At 37.2% G+C, this 17,773-nt stretch overlaps 1 protein-coding gene across 3 annotated transcripts in view; it reads left to right on the top strand.

Moving 5' to 3' along the window:
• GABRB2 (gamma-aminobutyric acid type A receptor subunit beta2) overlaps positions 1-12,155 on the top strand; it is a 237,480-nt gene extending 225,325 nt beyond the window's left edge. For all 3 annotated transcript variants that reach the window (XM_060634932.3, XM_060634934.3, XM_060634933.3), the window contains one exon: positions 8,987-12,155. In XM_060634932.3, coding sequence (XP_060490915.1) covers positions 8,987-9,334 — 348 coding nt within the window. In that variant the 3' untranslated portion in view covers positions 9,335-12,155. The remainder of the gene's footprint in view (positions 1-8,986) is intronic.
• The last annotated feature ends 5,618 nt before the right edge of the window (positions 12,156-17,773 follow it).

Here is a 17,773-nt window from a genome sequence, read left to right as displayed (position 1 = left end):
GAATGTGTGATCCTAGACTTAATCTAATCCTCTAGTAATTCCATTTAGCAAGTTTTATTTTGAATACTTAGTACCAACTCTAGCAGTCAGCATTTAGGGACACATAAGCAATGGGATACAGTCGCTGCTTGCATGTTTGCCATTATGGGGGAAATGAGGGCTCAGTTGGTAATAGCCAGAGGATTAACCCCCTGGTAGAGGGGGTTAGCAAAGGCTGTCCTAAATCTACCTGGACTTCCTTGAGCAAGAACACTGAGGCCCAGAACAATCCAAAATTAGAACTGGCTCTCACTGCTGAGGTCAGTGTTCTTTCCACTCTTCTTATAGGTATTGAGAGGGGTATAGTTCATTTGATGGCTCATGCTTGCTGAAGGTCTTCTCACTAGTGATCTTGTATTAATCATAATTTTTATGAAAGCTTTATCTTCTAGCCTTTGCTATGAGAAAAATCATATCCTTCTCTTTCTGCTCTTGAGATATACTTCTTATTTCCTCTAAAAAAATCACTATCACTTGAAATAATAACTTAACACCTCACTGAACTCACTTGATTCACCCATTTATCCAGATGGATTTGTGTGTGTGTGTGTGTGTGCGCACGTGTGTGTTTGAAACAGAATCTTTACACATTGTGGTGACTATAGAGTAGGATTTCCTTAACAGTGAAACAGTTCACTAAACAAACCTTGAGATACACACTCATGTGACCTACCTAAGAGAATTTAAAAATTGAAAATCAAAACAGCAATAAGTAGAGCCACCTATGTCCTTACTATAAGTATTTCACCTCATATGAAAATATTTGGTAGAAAAAGCACAAGATTTCAATCTGCAAACATAAATTTAAATGATTGTTTTACCACTTAGTAAATTTTAGCTACTTACAAATTTCTGCATTTTGATGGGAAGGGTTGTTTTCAAAATGCTGATAGTACTAATTCCTCATAATATGGTTGTAAGTCTTCAAACACTTTATAATAGCATAACAAAATTAAAAAAAGACAGAGTAGAAATCTCAGCCCTTTTTTTTCTACTAGTTTGTATTTTAAAATGACCACCCTTCTACAACTACCTGGGTATTTCAGCAGTATTCTTCTGTATTTATGTTCCAGATCTAAACTCCATATTTGGTTACTATTTCCCCATTTACTTTGGTGGAGGCATTCCACAAAGATATTGGCCTTTTCTTGCTCTCCTAGAATCTTCATTTCATGTTCTGGTTGGGTGAACTTTTTTTCACCTCTTAAAATACCGAATGCATGTTAGGTCATTTCTGAGTGTTTTTACTTTGGAAAGAAGTGCTTTGGATATTCCCAGGTGGTTAACAGTTCATTACCTTAGCATTTCAAGTTACTCAGGTCACAGTGTCATTTCATGGAAGATAAAACATGATCTCCTACCCAATACTAGTCACAGAAATTGGAAATTGCAGAGTTAGGATTTCCTGAGTTTTTGCAATTTCTCACTCTTCTCTTGATGATATGAGTGGTAAACTGGGATTTAAAATAGCCCCATTTTCACTTCCCAAGATAAGCATGCGATGCTGCTGGGTCACTGAGGGATGTGATTTGTTTTTCTGGACAAGGACATTCCTCCAGAGCATACACCTGTCACTGAGAAAGGTGCAGAAAGGAAGCAAGAAATCTGAAACTAGACCTGGAATTAACAAATTATATAAAAATAAGATCCATTCATCATTGTTTAATGTGATACCTTTTAAGCAAAATGGAACTCTGTTAACCAAAGCATGTTCTGTTTCTTGATGGAAAAAAAAAATGTTGGGATTAGGAATGGAAAGAAGGAAAAGAAAAGCTCTTAATCCAGATATTTAACATGAATTTACTCCTATTTGAACCATCAACAGACAGGTCAGTCTGGGAAATAACTTAGGTCAGCAGAAAAGTCCATCCTCCTACCCAACAGAACAGCTGATTCAATCAGTGTGCACACTGTGTTATTCACGGAGAATCATTCATAGAGTCTCTGGAATGCTGGAGTAAATAAACCACTCTTGTTTCCCAAAATTTCAGCATTTAATTGTTGATTGATAAGCAAAATAACCCCAGGTAAAGCATAATTTTAAGGTGAATTGTTGAATGAGAAACATGAGACTTTGTTTATTCGTACTGGCCTGTTTAATAGGGCCTCTTAAATTTTTTTTTTTTTTTAACGTTTATTTATTTTTGAGACAGAGAGAGACAGAGAATGAACGGGGGAGGGGCAGAGAGAGAGGGAGACACAGAATCGGAAGCAGGCTCCAGGCTCTGAGCCATCAGCCCAGAGCCTGATGCGGGGCTCGAACCCACAGACCGCGAGATCGTGACCTGAGCTGAAGTCGGACGCTTAACCGACTGAGCCACCCAGGCGCCCCTAATAGGGCCTCTTGAAAAACCCTTATTGTCAGGAATGGACACCTGTAAGTTAAAGTTCAAGACTAGAAAGCAAATAGTGTAGATGCTTGGACTAAAGCAAGGTCTTTGGCTTGGTTCTTGCAAAGGCAATTTATCAGCAGAGAATGACAGTTTATTCACTAGTCTGCCTCTTACTTCTCTTCCCCTTCATTTACTTTTGCTTCCTTCTCTCTCTTGTTTTAACTACTATCAACAAATTTCTCATGGGTGTTTGAGTAAGTAAAAATGCCAAAACATGAAAATTTGAAAAATATTTTGTTATATTTCCCAGAGCAGTAGAGATTGGTACATGATCTTTCTGGTTAAAGGGAAACTATGTCTTGTTAATATCTTAATCAAAAAAAAAAAAAAAAAAAAAAAAAAAAAAAGGACAGGTTAGTGTTTTCTACTGTGTCTCACTGCTCAAGTGAAGAAAAAGACAATTAGGAAATCCACCTGGTCAAGCCTGGTAAGGTTGGGGTGGAGACCCGATTTCAAAGATTAGCTAAATCCACATGACAACTGCTATTCCTTTCATTTTCTGGAATGTCTTCGCCTAAGTACACCCTGATAGAGAGATGGCATTTTAAGACAGAACTCATAATTGAAGGAAGTCTCAAGATAGACAGTTGTGTGAGGATTAGGAACCTTGGAACAGACAGATTTAGTGCCAGTACATTACATACCAACTGTGCAACTCTGGACAGATCAATAATCCAGAATTCTCAATCTCCTCATTTTTAAAATGAGAATATTAGAAATAACTTTCTCATAGGTTTATTGTCAAGATTAAATATTGAAACTGTGTGAAGGCTTTAATATAGTTCCTATCTCCAGAAAGTAATAAATGGAGGTCACATATGTTTTCTCTCTATGAAAGTTGCTTTTCAGCTTGGTGGTGTGGACTGTGGTCAGAACTTCAGCTTTTTCATTGTGTCTCAAGGCCTCTGTTTCTTCTTTATTTGAAGTCATGCCCTTCTGCTGCTGTCCAATGGACTGATAGTTTTCCAAGTGTGAACCCCAGCCTCGCAGCCTGGCATCACCTGCAAGCTGGTGATTTCTAACCTGGGAGCTTGTTAGAAATGCAGATCATTGAGCCTTATTCCAGCCTTACTGATTCAGAAACCCTGCAAGTGGGGTCCCAAGATCTCTATGTTTTAACAGAGCCTCTAAGGAATTCTGATGAATGTTCAAGTTTGGAAACCACTGAAACAGACTATACCATCCGCCAAACCAAGGAAATACTGAGAGATGGTTCCTAGACAGAATTTGTCCCTGGTAGGGCTGGTGAACTATCAAACCACAGATGTCTACTATGCGTAGGTGAAAGCATTTGAATTTAATAGGATTTTACATCAGCTGTCATATTTAGTGGCATATTTAAATACAGAAATTCTTATTCATTCCTTATTAAGGAAAATTTTGCAAGCCTCCAGAGGACTACCATTCACTGAAAGGGTCCTCTTTTATGAGCTGTAGAGTACACAAGGGCTTGGGGGCTGCTGCTGTGCCTCAGCATGACACGGCGAACAAAGACCAGATTCTAATTCCTACTCTAACACATATTCACTATGAGAACTTGTGTTAGGTTTCTTAATTTCTCTGTGCTTTATTTTCTGAGCACGAGATTAGTACCTGCCCTACAGGGCCACTGGGATAACTGAAAGAGGTCAATATGTAAAATGATTAGTCCTGGCTTCTAGTTGCTACTCACTAAGCTCCCTTCTCTGAGACAAGAATGGGGCATCTGTCATGTAAATAGCCAGGGCCCTATCGAAAATGCTCCTTCCATATTTCAGGCACCTGAGCATACTGCTTCAGCAAGAGAGCTGTATAAATAGAGGGAGAATACCTAGAGTGGGAAAGGACTTCAGGGGGTAACCCCATGCAGTTCCAATCTTCAGACTGGTGCTGCAAAATTAAATCCACCTTACTGATGACTCCCTGAGAGATTGGATTACTAAGGTCACAAAATTAATTCTATCTAATCAGCACTTCTTACTGAGCTCCTACTATGTGCCAGGCACCATGCCAAGTGCTTGGGGATACAACAGTGAAAGAAAAAGACCTTGCTTCTGCCTTTCCCAGGAAGTATAGCCTGGTGGGTCAGCCAAATATTAAACAGATGATCATAATGACAAGCATTATGGTGGAATGTTGTAGGGCCATGAGGAAAGAGAAGCCAGGCTCTTTCCTTGCTCTGCCACACTAGCAATGGAGACATCTCCCTCTTTGACACTGGCTTGAGGGCTGTTTTCCCTATCAGTCAGGAGGATAGCTGGTGGATCTGTGAACCCATGAATACTGTGCTCCCTCTCCACCTGTGAAATGAAAGGCAGCTTCTACTCATCTCACTTCAGCATTCAGAAGTAGCTCAGTCCAGACTTATGTATTATATTTAATAAGTGTATTATGTATTATAACAAAAACATAGTGTTTACTTCATATGAAGCATTGTTCTCAGCACTTTACAGAAGTCACTAATCAAAGCAAAATTTAAATAATCTGATGAATTCAAAGCTCTGGTTTGTTTATATAGTTGATGGCATTTAAAAAAATGGCCATGGAAGATCAAATGTGCACATTTAATGAATATTTATTGCTTTTTAAAAGCAAGAACAATTATGATTTTTTTGAGTGCTTGCTATGTGCAAAGCTGGGCTAAGTGGTTTGCATGTTCTGTCTTATTTAATCCTCTCAAACAACTCTAGAGACTGGTGTTTCTCCCACTTTACATATAAGAAATGAACTCAGAGAGGTTGAATGATTTGCCCATGGAATCAAAACTAGTGAATGGCTCAACCAAGAGTCAAAATGTGGATTGTCTGAGTCCAGAATTAGAACTCGGAAACACTGCACTATATTTCCACTTCTAAAAGAAAACAGACGTGCTTCCAGGTGTTGATCAGGCTACTATTCAAAACAAACAAACAAACAAAAAATTCTCAGAACTGGTGATTCCACAGCAAGTTGGGTAAACAAACAGATGCTGTGGCATAGTGTCAAGGGAGGGATGCAGCTAATTTCTGAGGAGGCGAGTAAACAAGGTTGGCATTATCTGGGAGGCTTTATGGAGAACGTGAGAAAACTGGCCCTTCAAGGACAAGGTGGGGTAATCAGAGCAGTGTCTCAGGGCTTCCCTTGAATGTGCAGCCTAATAAACTGCAACCCGCTTGAGCTGCCTCCTCCATGTCACCATTAATTGGGAAATAAATTGGAAATGAAGGCGGTTGTACTTTATACCTCTCCACTTTACAGCTCCATAGCTAAGGGTAAGAGTTTTCTGGAAAAAAAGATTGTTGTTTTTCTTTTCATTGTTTTGTATTTTAATTGAAGTTAATTTATACCTTGACTATTAATGACCTTAATTAAGACTCTGCAGGCAGTCAAAGTTTGGGGTTCAACTATCCTAATATAGCACAACACTGAGGAGTCACACTTTATAAGCTGATGCAGATGTCCAACCTGCCTCACCTACCGCAACCAACCGCAGCCTCAGCCTGATTAGATCTTCAGCAATGGCAAGATGATTAGGCTTACCTACAGAAAGTTCATCACTCATATCTATTCCACATCCACTGTGAGGGCAGGATACTTTTTTTAGGCATGGCTATTTGCTGTGTTTTCTCAGCCCGCTAGCACCTTTATGTTTCCCACTGCATTTGTGGCCTGTCATGACAATCACCTTGCATAGCACTTCTGCTTCCCAAGTTCTTCCTGCATAGTCAGTTGATCTCCCAAAACTTTATTCTTAACAGTTGAAGAAAACTAGCTTGGGATGGATTAAATCACTGTTCCAAGGTCAGAAATAAGAAACAGGGCAACCAGTAGTCCAGTCTTTTCACTCCAAGTTCATTTTGTTTTCTGGAGGCTGTTATTGCCACGGGGACCAGCAGCCGTGCTGTCTTCCTCACCACTGTGGCTACAACACCTGGCACAGCTCCAGACACACACTAGTGCCTGTTACGTATATTTTGTAAATTTTTGATTAAAAATAAATTATAAAGTTTCAAGAATTATCTGACAAATCTTGGGTTTCATAAATAACACAACAGAAACCCACTAAAATCAGACGAATTATCCAACTTAGAACAAGTTGCCATACTAAGAGTCCACTGTTCCCATTATTTTTATAATGCTTGTTATTATTGATTTGTATTCTTACCTCAACCAAGTCTGATGTATATTCATAACCGTTCTTAACATAGTTGCTCAATAGAAAAACAAATATCCTGGTGCTTAGAGAGGGGGAGACTCCTGAACAACTGTCATGTGTAGCGGCCAAAGGAATTTTGCTAAGCAGTTATTTTCTAGGTAGTTAAAAGAGCAAACAACCCAGAGCAGAAGGGAAAATAACAACACTCTCTGAAATAATGAAGAGTGATATGTTCCCACACTTCTATCCGCTTTACTTTCCTTGAGTGTTGTAAAGTCACACTTCTCTCCCCCAAGCTTTGTGCTCTAATGATCAAACTCCATCACTTAGTAACTGTGTGACTTTGTGACATTTGATGATGCCTTCACTTTATAACCTAGGAATGAATTCCTTTTTCAAAAAGATGGTCGTGAGCATTCAGTTAGACAGTTTCTGCAAAGCCCTGGCACATGAGACATGACTTTAAACATTTGTTTTCTTCCCTAGGGCCATTGAATCCATCACTAAAGCCATTACCTGGCCCTTCCTTGAGAGAAGTGTTTCTAAATTTATTGGGTTTCATTTCCAAATCTTATAAACTTTAAATATTAATCTTAAGAATATATTTGTTTAATATGTCCACTAAGCAAAATACTACCATATACCAAACCTACAGAAAATCTAATCAGTGGGCAGAGATTAATTGGTCAATTACTAGGTTCTAGCATATTTTATAGGTTCTGTTTCTCAAAATATTTTAGATTTGAATTTAAAATACAGGGTCATTAAACCACATTTGAAAGCTAATTGTTACTATATAATCTTAGCAACCTTCTTTTTGCCTTCTGCATAATTCATGAAGCTCAGACCATTTTATCTTCCAATTAAGTGTTTGGTTATATCCCTTGCTTCCATATATCATCAGTATCTACTATTGATCATTTTTATTTTATTTTATATTTCAACAACTTTACTGACAATTGGTATATCATGATTCTCCATCAAAATAAATGTACTCTCTTATTAATAATAATGTGTTGCAACTAGGTTTTATTATCTGTAGCAATTGAAGGCTCTTAAAAATAAGACACACAAATCTTCCCTTCTTAATAAAACAAAAAAACATTATCACAGTCATTTAATATTTGGGTATCATGGTGTCAGTATTCATTCTTTCCTTTTAGCTTTGCCAAGAAGCTAAAATCATCCAAGAGATAAAAGAGGTCACCATATCTACAGGACACCCTCCTACTCCCTGGGCTCAGAATTCAACTTAATACAGCCAACTTTGGGCTAACTCACTTCTTGAATCCTGCCTCCTTCCATTCCTTCTCAGGTCAATCCCTCACCCCACTGACCCTTCCACCATGCACAGTTTTGCCCAGCTGTTAATTTTCAAGTCCCTTGTTCTGAATTCTGTTGTATTTTGGCAAGTCACATGATGCCTGAATTTCTATTGTTCAAAACTCTTATTTTATCCTATTTATATTGATATTGCAAATTTAGGGTGATATCTCATAATCATGGGTGTTAAGAAACAATTAAGTGAAGTTATAGGAAAAGGTTTCTGGTATATGTAGCAAGTGCTTAACAAATGTTATCTACTGGTTTTAGTTCTAGTTTTAGCATGAATTCATCTATAATGAGGCTACTATCATGAGCATAACTCAGTAATTAATCTCTTAATACTATTTCATACCTAGCACAGCTTAATTTTGTATTTATTCATATCAGAGCTGTAAATTCTTTAAAGAGTGCCACGCCTTCTATTTCTCTGTATGCCCTAAGTGGTAGTAGCAGCAGTCTATTATATCTATTATATCATTACCTCATTAAAGAAGTGCTCTAAGGTTGGATTATTATACCATTTAATAGATGAAGAAACTGAAACTAGCATAGCTTATAGTGATGGAGGCACCATTCACATTAGGAATTCACCCAAGTTCACTTAGATAGTAAGTGGCAGAACCAGGATATGCACCCAGACACATGGATCCCAAACCCACATACCCAGCTGGTATGTTCCTCTTTCTTCCTCAACTCTTGAGTGGCCACTTTGAAACAACTTGGTAATTGCAATGCTTTTTAAAAGAAGATCGTTAGAATGGCAAACGTCAGAGTGCCTCTGATTTTTGAGCATCAAAAATAAACCCATTAGAAGATATTTGTGATATAGTTAAAATGTGAGACACTAACCTTGATCAAGCTACATTCTCATCTCAGTTCATAGCCTGATGATCCTCAGTGATCTCAAACGGCTCTAAATGATGTACTGATTTGGGTTTAGTCAGATGATGAGCGATATCTGTTTGTCTGTTATCCTTCTTAGATAATGTATCCTCAAAACCGGTTCTCTTAACACTCTGATTAATATTACCTAGATCACATATCCTAGCACCTTGCATAATTAGGAGCAATAAAGGCTTACTGTTTTATCTTATTTGATTCTTCTCCCTTGCAGATGGACCCACATGAGAACATCTTACTGAGCACTCTTGAGATAAAAAACGAAATGGCCACATCTGAGGCTGTGATGGGACTTGGAGACCCCAGGAGCACAATGTTGGCCTATGATGCCTCCAGCATCCAATATCGGAAAGCCGGGTTACCCAGGCATAGTTTTGGCCGAAATGCTCTTGAGCGACATGTGGCACAAAAGAAAAGCCGCCTGCGGAGACGTGCCTCCCAACTGAAAATCACCATCCCCGACTTGACTGATGTGAATGCCATAGATCGGTGGTCCCGCATATTCTTCCCAGTGGTTTTTTCCTTCTTCAACATCGTCTATTGGCTTTATTATGTGAACTAAAACATAGCCTCCCATGGGAAGCAAGGACTAGATTCCTCCTCAAACCAGTTGTACAGCCTGACGTAGGACTTGGAAAACACATCAATCCAGGACAAAAGTGATGCTAAAATACCTTAGTTGCTGGCCTATCCTGTGGTCCATTTCATACCATTTGGGTTGCTTCTGCTAAGTAATGAATACACTAAGGTCCTTGTGGTTTTCCAGTTAAAATGCAAGTGATTTGTATACATGCTGGCAAGACTGTCTGAGTGTTCCACTTTATCTGCTGATGCAGCCTATATAGAGGGCAATTATTTAGAAGATATTCTGAGAGGGCTCAGTAGCATTGCCAGTCATTTTGCTGAGAAGTGGTCATATCCAGATACTCCCCATCTTCATTTCTAAGGTTGGCATGCTGTTGAGATGGCACTGTGTTTATGAAACATCTGCAATGCCATGCAAACATGCTTACTAGAGATGACCTATGCCTGTCTTAAGGTGATAATGGTGTGTCATGGGAAGATAGTTCCCACTGGATTCTAGAAGGGTCTCATGTAGTTCAAACAGGATAGGCAGAGTGAAGACAGAGACTTGGTAACCAATTTGGCCAGTCTCTGCTTGAGCACAGGGAGTCAACTCTGATGTCTTCCATTTTGACATTTCTAGAAACTGGGGACTACTAAACATTATCATGCATGGTGGCCAAGAAATGTTTCTAAAAAGCTATTTCTTGTTGGTTAAAATAGAGTTAATAATCCAGAGAAGAGTGGAAAATCCAGAAACAAATGTTGTAACAAAATTAAAGCAAGCGAGCAGCATGACCCTTACCAGCCCCACACAGCATCTGGTCCATACATATTTTGTATCATGGCAAAAGGTCAGTGAGAGAGATTTTTTTCCCCCACTTCACAGGCTTTTGACAGCACACCTAAAGAGGTTTTTATAGTTTATCTAATCAAAAGACAACCACAAAATAGAAAAGCTAGCAAAATTAGAAGTATCTTAGATGCAGGTTAGATTGGGAGTCATTCAAATATACTAATATAGAGCACAGATAAAGCTAGGAGACAGGTTGATTTTCTCAGACAATGTCAGCTGTCTCTACAACATTTCCCTTAAGTTTATTTCTGAATTTAATAGGGTATTTCAAAAGAAGGATTTGTTCATTTCTTTAAAGGATTAATGGTCCTTTGCCAGCTTTTCTTGTTTCTGAAATCCTGATTATATTCTTAGGAGACAAAGCAAGGCTTTGAAGAGATTGATTGAACTACATTTCCTTATGTGCAATGACATTCACCTTTGTATTTTTCATAGCAAACAATACTTAAAGGATTATGTGCACAAGTAGAGTTAGTTTGTGGGTTTGTTGGATTTGACTTTTTAAGGGTGCTTTCATAGTATATGTTGCAATCGGCTGGATCAAAGAAAACATGAAAAGTAGTGTAGAGTAGGATAACAACAAAGCCACATTAACATGATGAATGTTATGAGCCTCAATTGATATTACAGAAAAATATATAACTGATCAGTAGGCATGATGTATTGTTTTTATTCAATTTTTAAATTATGTCAGTGTGCTTCTTTCTATAATAATTGGACATATGCATTCATATGTGAGACAGTAAAGAGAATAAGCTAATATATTTTATTTCTATCAATGTGAGGTCCATATTTTGCTTTTCTTGGAGAAAATAGTGAATTGCTAATTTCTCCTTAAAGTTTGATTTGATTGAATGTTTTCTTAGAGGATGACTTTGCTATTTCTATTTTAAAGACAAGAAACACTTATTTTCAAAGTAACATCCCTAATTGTGCATAGTAGGCAAGGCCAGTATTTGCCTGTGGATAAAATGCATGTTTTTTTCCCCTGATAATTCAGCAGCTTGGAATATGACAGAGTCCTGCTGCCCTCCTATTCCAACTATCAGACAGAGGGGGGAAAAAAAAAGGTTTAGCATTCAGCTTTCTAAATTCTATGCTCCAAGATGGGAGGTATTTTTTTTCCTTCACCAGCAAAGGGAACTCTGGCCTTTATTTTTTGATTATACACTTGAACACTTCTGAGTATGATCTTTGGGCAGAATCCAACCAAGTTTCTGCCCATGGGCTCAGAGTAGAAATTTCTCAATTTTCTCCAGGTACATGCTTTCACCTAGGCAATCATTTTGGGGCACACACTAATAAAAGTGCCTGTCCCTTTTCGCCAGGGGTTAAAGTTTGAGTAGCATATATCAGGAAGGAGCATATCGATAACTCAGGTGCACAACTCCAAAATGCCATCCTAGAAAGGTTTTTCTAGAGACAACTCAGAGCCCAAGTCTAGCAGTGGGCTCTTATTTGCAATTATCATAAAAGCCATAAAAATCCTTGATATTGTCATTTATGGTTACAACAAAATTTCAATGTCCAGGGAAGTCAACATGGTAATCTAGATCAAAGTGAAAGAAGAAACTTTGCAGCATGAGCCTCAAAAGCGTATGACCAAGGATTCATTTCTGTTCACAGTGATAAGAAGAAACCAGAAAAAGGAGAAAGATGGGAGCTTCAAACAGATGCCCTAGAACGAAATCCATATATTGGCATTCAATAACCACGTAGGTAGAAACAACTGACTCATCCTGCCCAGAGACAACAGTAGATGTAGATTTTATTTTTAACTATATTTTTACTGTAGTTGAATTGGACTGTAGTCACCAAACTGGGGGTGGGTTAGGGAGGGGTGCTAGATCTCATAACTCTATGAAAACCAGTCAGCTTGGTATCCAGTGGTTAAATTTAAGGACCACAAAAATGTGTTTTGGCAATTCTGATAAGGTATTAGTATCACATTATACATATATATATATATATATATATATATATATATATATATATATATATATAGTTTTCCTTTTGATTATGAAACAGCCAGATAGCCAGCAATTAAGGTGTTTTTCATCTTTGTGAAATTCATAGGCAAATTCTGACTCTAAAATGCACAGTCTAAATGAAATCTTTGATCTCAATCTGTATATATATATTGTACATGACTGCTAGTAGGTATGAAATGCATTTTCAGAATTGAAAACTCATGCAACATAATCATGTGTTTGCATAAGGAATGTTACAATTCTTTCTACTGCAATTTAACAACAGGGGAAAATACTTAAGCAGTGCCATCTAGACCTTTTATCTTCTCATGTCTTCAAAAGCAGTGCTAAGTAAAAATAATAATAATAATAATAATAAAAATGGTTTATGAACCAAAAGACTTTACATTCTAGTATTAGGAACACAAAAAGTCTGTCAGCTTATAAAAGCACAACACATAGAGAAAGTTCAGTGGAATGCAGTGGGAAAATGAATCATGTTCATTTTAAGCAAGACCTGCATTAAATTGGCAACTAACACAATTTCCATTTTCTATAGGTAACTGTGTTCCAGTCTTATGATTAAGTTCATACGAAACAACAAAAACAGCAAAACAATCAACAACAGGTCTTACAACATATCTACATGTATATATGTGTATATATAGATCCATGTAAACATAAATACATATATATGCATTCATATGTTGGAAAACAAAAGGAATAAGCTAATATGTTTTATTTCCTTCATTTAACCAATGTATGAGTATTTTTAATTGGCAACCAACAAATCAACCTATTGAAACTAGTAATACAGGGTACTGAGCATTTCTCTATCAGCAGATCAATGCCTACAGTTCTTATGAACCATTGCACAGTTTGACACTACAATAGTACTGTACCTCAGAACATCGGGAATTAACTAGTTCTCACATTGCTTGTCTACTTGCTCTCTTTTTCAAGAAAACAAATAACATTGTCTATTGGTGATTTAAAAACAAATCTTAAACAAGTCTTAAAACAGAAAATGAAAAAAAAAAATCCTCCTTGAAGGAGGAAAAAAAAATAATAACCCCACCATGTTGGTTAGGGCAAATACTCTCAACTGTAGCAATCATGCCATTTTGCTAAATGTACAGAGTCCATGTAATGTGAGCAACCATAACTTTCACTGAGCGTGTGTAAATATTAAAACAGATTTCTTAAATATTTTTAACTTCTAATTTGTATTTTATGGTAAGGCAATGTGCTAATTCTGTTTATGGCTTATGTTCATGTGTTATAATATTATGTAAATAATTCAACATGCTGTAAATGAATAGTCAATAGATACAAATAATTGTTTAATTCTTTTTCTTAATTTTTATTTATTTTTTACTAAGTACAGTTACTGCAGTGCCCCAGCAGAGTAATTTAAACACCCTTTTGCATAAATGGTTTGGGATCCCAGACAGAAGGGTTTCAATTTGCTATCACAGACATACACACATACACACGCAAACACACTCTCACACACACACACACACACACACACACACACACACACACATACACACACACACACACACACACACACACACACACACTCACACTCTCACTTTCCGCTCTCTCACTTCCACTCTCATCCCCTTTATGGGAAATGCTGTAGTGTTTATGTAGTCAATGTAACAGCCAAGAGATAGCCTTAGAAATGGAAATGGGAAAAGCAGAAATGATCATTGATAACTTGATAGATTTTTTTATATGTCAGAGTTCAAGACACCAAAGGTTGTAACTTAAATCTCAATTTTAAAAGAGTAAAAGTTTATATTGATGGCACTACAGGAAATAAAAGTGCTTATTATTCATACCTGTTCCAGAAATTTATTACACATAATACACATGAGACTTTTTTTTAATAATAGCATTTTGTCTTTAGATAGTATTATTCCTTTTAACCAAAGACTCCAGAATTATTAAAAAACAAAAAAAAGGAAAGAAAAAAGGAAAAATAGGGGAAAATAAAAAAAAAAGACTGCTTCACACCAAAGGTTTAAAAAATATTTTCCAAATACACTAGGAACATTGTAAAAACTAGTAAGGAGCCAACAGAATGCTAACTAAGATACTGCCGTAAAGAAATCATTTAAGAAAAAAAAAGCAGCAACACCCTTAAAAATTTATTACTTAAAAATTGAAGTGAAACATTTCTGTAGATATATGCAAAAATTCTAACATCAGATTTTAATTTGCTTTGAAAAGTTCTTTTGTGATAAAGATAAATATGATCCAATATGATGACAAACAAAACTTTGTGTTCTTTAACTTTCAAAACCAAATGTCTCTCTCCTGTCAAATGTCCACTAATCTGATGCCCATTTGTGTGTCTTTGTACCACCAGAAGCAAGCTGACAGTTCCATCAGCTTGTATCTTTTTCCTTTTCAGTTCAGTAATTTGAGTTAAACCATGGTCATTTTAAACATAATTATTTCAAACAAAGTTGCAAATGATTTAAATTCCATAGCATTTAAAAATTTTTATTTGCATGGGTGTTTAAATAGTTCTGTTATGAATATTGTCCCTGCACAGTTCTGAATTGTCCTTTTATACAAAGTGATATTCTAGTTTCTTCACAATGTAGTGATTATCAGCCTTACTAATTACCTTGTAGCCTTTCTTAATATGCACATAATGCACATTTTCCAATGGCTAGAAAATGCAAAACACAAGTGGATATCATTGCATCTATTTTCATGTCTTTCTAAAAAACAGGACTACTAAAATCTCTGGGATACATGAGATAGTAACAAATGAGGATTATAAATGAGTAGCACATAAGAATTATTTTCTTGAATTTAAACTTACTACAGCCAGTTTCAGCATGTAAATATATAATAATGTTGGCTAGTGTGTAATTCTTGAACTAAGAAATATAAATAAAACTTAAAAGAATGTGTTGTGGTTTCATTGGGTTCAGAGTGTGTGTGTGTGTGTGTGTGTGTGTGTGTGTGTGTGTGTGTGTGTATAGTTTATTAGTATGAGTTAGATTGTTGAATCTTGGCTTTGTGAAAAGCAATGGAAAGCTTCAAACTTGGGACCTGCTGTTGGGCAGATTTGAGTTTGAGCTCAAACTTGTCACATATTAGGCATTTGACTATGCAGCTACTTAATCCATCTAACTGTTTTCTTATCTGTAAAGCAAAGATATAATTGCACCTCCGTCATAGGGCTGTTGTAAAGATGGAATATAATAACCCATTAGAAGTCCTTGACACCTTGCATGGTAAGTGGTATGTAAACAGTAGATACTATTGTTGTTGCTTTTGTTAATTTTCATCATTACTATAATAGCACATATATCACAAGTTGTATTATGCCTAAAGCTTCACAATAATTATTAAATGTTCTCTTAGTTTAGATATTTTATATCAAGGATAATTAATTTAAAAATTGGCTTTAGTCATGAAAATATGCTAAACATTATGCATTCATTTAACATTGAACGTATATCTGATGAAGACATTGTGCTAAGCTCTTTGCGAATTTAATATTCATTTAGTCCTTATCATATTCCTCAAGTAAAAGAAACTCAAGATCAGAAAGAGGGAGTACCTTGCCTGTGAGACTGGAAGAACTTGGATTCCTACCCAGGTTGGTCTCATCTTCAAATCCTTGTAAGCTCTTTCCACTTCAGCATTAAAAGCAACTGGACTTACTTAATTCACATTCATTTTGGTCATTTCTCAAAAAACATTTGCTGACAGTCTGCCTTCTGCCATATGTAGCACTAGTACTGGAAATGTACAGGTTGAGCACACAAAGCCCCTGCCCTGTGGGAATATTTGGCACCACTCAAACATGTGGGAACTCTCTTAAGGCCAGCAACTCATTTGGTGATAAGCTTCGTGACTTTCACCCCTCATGACTTTAGAATGTCCAAGCAGCACCTGATAGACACTATCTGTGAGGGAGGCAGCCTGTCAAGGACATTATTGTCCAATGCATTCAGGATTAAAAGGAGCTATTGCCATCAAAGAATGAACATCACTGAAAAGACCCAATTATGGGATGAGTGAAGAACCAGTTCTTCTCAGCTTACACTATAAATTGCAAATTATGTAGGGGCGGCTGGGTGGCTCAGTCGGCTAAGCGTCCGTCCGACTTCGGCTCAGGTCACGATCTTGCGGTCCGTGAGTTCGAGCCCCGCGTCGGGCTCTGTGTTGATGGCTCAGAGCCTGGAGCCTGTTTCAGATTCTGTGTCTCCCTCTCTCTCTGACCCTCCCCCGTTCATGCTCTGTCTCCCTCTGTCTCAAAAATAAATAAATGTTAAAAAAAATTTTTTTAAATGCAAATTATGTAAATCTACAGATGCAAAATATGTGCATTTGCAGTTGACACCCTTCATGCTGAGTTTCAGCATTCTGTCCAGCAGAGAGAACAGAAGTCAGCTCCAGTACAGGAACACGTTCAAATAACTGGTGGGGTGTGTGTGTGTGCACGCACACGCGCGCATGCACAGAAACTCATGTAGGTGGGATGGTGAGAGAGCCAATAGAAAATGACACCATAGGTGCAATTCATGGCCAGTAACTTAGCTCTGGAATGGGAAAGCCCCAAACACCTTCCCTCAGATGTGCTGATCAATTCATAATTGGTAAATTCCCCTACTCATACTCCAACTAGTATAATTTCTTCTAAAAACACTTCAGATATCCTCACTCTCTTCTGATATTTGTTCTAATTCTGAAATATCATATATCATTTTTTTCCACGCAGAATATCCCTCTGAGCCATTCCACCCCTAGAATAATAACAACTTAGTAAGAAAATCTCAGAGATATCAGTAGGCATAATAAGTCCATAATCTTTGATTTCCTAAGGCAGACAGCAACAAGATAATGTAAATACATTCTTATCCCCATGTGATACAATGTGTAATGTGACAGCATTAGCCAAATGTGCAGCCCTCTTCCACCCTACCCACCATAGTATCACCCTACTATATGGACTAGAACCAAAGAATAATCATGAAATGGCCAATTCCAGAAAAGCCCAGAATGATTAGGCTTCTTTGGTAGATCTCCTTATCAATGTGTTTATTTGTGCATATTCTGATGCATTCTTTTGTTTGGTTCTAGTGGCCAGCTAGTACATTAGTATTCATTCATATATTTACTTTTTCACTTCAGAGATTTTTATTGGAAACACAAGGAAAAGCTCCTGGGATATACTCAGAGACAATGCTTAGTGTCCCACTAATACTGAGGAAAATGAATGTCTTTGAGGGTAAGGAGAGAGGAAAAAAAATTATCTCAGATTGGGAAGAAGGATACCTGGTTACATGGAAGTAGATATTTGCACACTATTCAGTGGTGGTGACCTGAGGAAATGGTAGACCTCAGAGCAAATGGTGTAATGAAACTTGGGAAACCTGCCCCTGGCATTGCCCCAGACATGCTACAAATGACAGACTCTTGTGATCACAGTGAAAGCATCACACAGGCTGGAGCATCTCAGTAGAAAAGAAAAAAAAAGCTTCTGTCTTTCTGCAGCAGTATAATGCTGCTAGATAGCTTCATTTAAAAAGTTAGATTCATCACTACATTCCCATCTGAGACCTAGTGGGTACTT

Source organism: Panthera onca, chromosome A1, assembly GCF_046562875.1.
Source record: "Panthera onca isolate mPanOnc1 chromosome A1, mPanOnc1 haplotype 2, whole genome shotgun sequence".
Classification (NCBI taxonomy): domain Eukaryota; kingdom Metazoa; phylum Chordata; class Mammalia; order Carnivora; family Felidae; genus Panthera; species Panthera onca.
This window is presented reverse-complemented; position numbering and strand designations above follow the sequence as displayed.